This window comes from Gouania willdenowi, chromosome 21, assembly GCF_900634775.1.
Source record: "Gouania willdenowi chromosome 21, fGouWil2.1, whole genome shotgun sequence".
In the NCBI taxonomy this organism is placed as follows: domain Eukaryota; kingdom Metazoa; phylum Chordata; class Actinopteri; order Blenniiformes; family Gobiesocidae; genus Gouania; species Gouania willdenowi.
Window position 1 is genome coordinate 13489550 of NC_041064.1, and position 3818 is coordinate 13493367.

Genomic DNA, 3818 nt, shown 5'->3' on the forward strand with positions numbered 1-3818 from the left:
CAGGGAAACATAAGCACTACTTCTTCTTTCTTTTTCTTTTTTTTGCTTTAAACTGCACGAAATATTCAAGTCAAGGTTCCACAGGTTCCGACCGTCAAATCGTCCAATTGTGTGTCAGAATTGTATGAAGTGTAAAATAAATAAATAATTAAAAATGACACACAACAAAAGGTAGAAAAGGACATTAATTGAAGTAAAATGGGACATCATGTTCTGGATCACTGTTGCAAAACATTTTCTCTATTTTTTCCCACCTTTTTAAAAAAAAAAAATTAAAAAAAAATATTTATTTTGTTGATTATCATCAAAATGTGACCATTAAATTGTTGAAAATGACAGAATATTTTTACATTTACTCTTAAACATTTACAGTTTTTGCATATTAGTTTACACCAAAGCATTAGATAAACATATATGTTGAATCTGAAACCCTGTTTAAATGACTTTAACATGCTCATATATATCTTAATAGTAAGACTATATCAAACTTGACCCGTACAATCCATTTGAATGAAAACAACACAGAGATGTGAGTTTGAATCGTAGCCAAACGTGCATTGTAGGTTAAAATGCTTCTCTGGGTTTCTCTTAATGCAGCATCACATCTCAATGAGCCCCATGTGCCTGAATAAAAAGGCTGACCATCAGGGTATATGTGATGATTTCGTCATTGCAGGGATTAAAACAGTTGGATGGAATAATTTCACCACCCACTCCACAACAAAATATGTATTTAAGGAGTTTGTTTTTTTTTCTCCCTTTGCAGTATATTGGCAGCAAGGGTGGGGCGGAACAACAGAGTTTGCATATCACGTGACCCTGTATTAACAAATCAACAATTACCTTGCCTGTGTTTTTCAGGAGTTGCTAAAAAGGCTTGTAAGACGCGTTTGCAGAGAGCTCTAATGGAAATGTGTGAGCGGAATCCTTTGAATCCTGCTTATGTTGGCTCATTGCTCAATTTTGCGCCACCGGATTCGCTTTATTTCTCCAACTTGCGCAGCAATGGAGCCCACATACCCGGACTGCATCAGCTGCCATACAATAGGAGAGAGGTGTGCACGCTCCCGTGGACTTCTTCAAGTTCGTGCGCGTCCGGGACTGCGGCGCAGCCACAGAGCCGCGCCTTTGGAGGCTACTGTCCGCCGTTTTTATCCAACTCAGTATCGATAAATACCAACCCCACCGGCGGCTACATTAAGGAGAATCTGGAGGAGAACGCGCGGTGCTTTCAGGGGAAGAGTGAGGAGGCAGGGCGGCAGGAAGGAGGCTACGCCGGGGAGCTCGGTGCGCGCCCCGGGTACTCGGTTCTACACAACCGGCCTCAAAGTTCTGCTGGGCATTGCGATCCGGATTCTGCTGGTTCTATGAGTGTAAACGGACCAAAACAAGAGCAGAATTCTAGTCATACATCACCAAGTGTCACATGCTCCCGGACGACTTTTGATCAAGGTTAATTAACTAATAATATATATGTTCTTTTTTTTCTTCTTTTTTTAATATTATTTTCATTAAAGTGGCTGTATAGTTACAAAATATTGTTTTGTATGAAAACCTTACAGTTAGTTTAACTAAAACGAGAGTGTCTTTTCACATTTAATCTCCTGTTGCGTCAGTATTGTTCTGTTTTTACATTTTTTTTTGTGGTTCACCATGTGTTTTTTGACTAATGTGATACAGTTGAACCACATTTCCTACCCACCCCCTCTGCTATTTCAACATCTAAAGCTAAATTTGTGGTTCACAAAATTAATTTTCACCAAATTTTGCTTTTGATTGCTTTTTGCCTTATTCATACGATCATGGGTGGCACACTTTCTCCACAATATTGACTTTTTTTTTCTATTTTCAGGAATACTGTTTGAACTGTTCTTATATTTAGCATAAATACAGGGACAAACTATTAATCACCACCATAATTACCTTTATATCGTTTAAGTTTCTGATATCTATGAATGCTATGCATTCTTAGGGTTAGGGTTAGGGTTCTGTGCCACAATTTACTGACGATATATGAGCTCAATTTTTGTAGTAGGAACAGAACAAGGCAAAATGTTTTTTTTTTCATAATATTGTGAACCACTCATATTTGGTGTTCCATTAATACAATGTGTTTGACCTCCCTCCAGGTGCTCCATGGTGCTCCTCCCAGGTGAGGACCAGAAAGAAGAGAAAGCCCTACACTAAGCTACAGCTGGCTGAACTTGAGAATGAATTCATGATGAATGAGTTCATCAACAGACAGAAACGCAAAGATTTGTCCAACAGACTTGATTTGAGCGACCAACAAGTTAAAATATGGTTTCAGAACCGCAGGATGAAGAAGAAGCGGCTGATGATGAGGGAACAAGCTTTCTCAGCTTACTGATGGTGACCTTTGGACTTGATCATGACCAGGAGCAGGACTGGAGATGCTGCGTGACGTGTTTCTATATGAAATAGCTGTGTATGACTTGTATGATACACGTTATTTTTTATTTTGTGGCAGTGCACCAGCACAGGTTTCTAAACATATCATTTTTATGCAAAAAAAGAAAAAGAAAAAAGACAAAATCATGACGTGCCAGACTGATAAACCTTGTTTGTTTACGCATTGACCGCACGTTGGTATTTTTTTGATTTTTTTAAGAAGTTTTTTCTTTGAAGGGTCTTTTTTTTATTAAACAGTGTACGATGTACAATGAAAATATGTCGAGCTTTACATTTCCTTTAATTTTTTAACTTTTTTTTTTTTTTTTTTTTGTAATAAGTATGTAATTGTTGACCACATCCGCCGGATATAAAAAGGCTTATCCAGTCTCCAAACGTTCATCTGTAAAATAACTCGTTTCATTCATGGGTTAGCACACTTTTTTTTTTACATAAAAGTTGTTTAGATTCAACGACTTTTGATGTTATAATGACATTTGAAAAAACAAAACAAAACAAAAAAACAACAAAAAATTTGACCAGAACCCAGTTATTGCTCTTTGATTTTCACATCAAAGACAAATAGAAACCAGTATAAAATGTGTTATTTATAGTTTTTACCCTGAAGAGCCAATTTGATGTTTGCGGAGGGTTCAAATATGTGCAAAATGTACAGATATTCATCAGAAATGCATGCACCAAATGCATTTGTCATTTAAGTAATGTTTCCCCTCTTTTATTGTACAAATCATACAACACGTATTGACTATGTTCACAAAGGAGAGCGAGGTTCTACTTTGATTAACCCTAAAATGGGGAATTGTGGATGTGCAAAAAAAAAAAAAAAAAAAAAAAAAAGTTATATAGCCTTTATGAAAAAATAACATTTAAAAAAATAATAATGAATCACGTGTAATTTAAAAACAAATCTGAAACTTGGATTGTCATTTTCCAACCATATTGTTACCAAAAGCAGAACTTCATCTGTGTAATCTTGTTTGCATATTGACTCACAGATTATTCTAAATATACATATATTTAAATGAATGTGTATTTTTACTGTGTTTTGTTTTGTGTGAAAAAAAAAAAGTATAATTGTGAGAATTTCTGTTGGGTTGTGAAAATTAGGCCCACTTACATGTTATACACGAATTTAAAAAAAAAAAAAAAAAAAAGAAGAAAGGAAATATACATGATTAAGATATTTGCATTTGTAAATAAAGATGTTTTTAAACAATTTGAATGTTTTCTTTTTATGTCAGTGTTTTTTAAAAAGCACATTTCTCTTTAGGCGCATCATAAAGAATTTTTGGACTTCTAATTTAGTTTAAAGCACAATAATGTGCGTATGTTAAAGGCTTTTTCCACTGAAGTTCAACTGTTTCTCACTGCAGTGTCTGTGCACTGAG

At 35.4% G+C, this 3818-nt stretch overlaps 1 protein-coding gene across 1 annotated transcript; it reads left to right on the forward strand.

Annotated features, from left to right (window-relative positions):
* Positions 1-891: 891 nt before the first annotated feature.
* hoxd12a (homeobox D12a) lies at positions 892-2368 on the forward strand. Its single transcript, XM_028436751.1, has 2 exons — positions 892-1452; positions 2130-2368. Exons 1-2 carry the CDS (start codon positions 906-908, stop codon positions 2366-2368), a joined length of 786 nt encoding a protein of 261 aa, XP_028292552.1. The 5' UTR covers positions 892-905.
* Positions 2369-3818: the final 1450 nt, after the last annotated feature.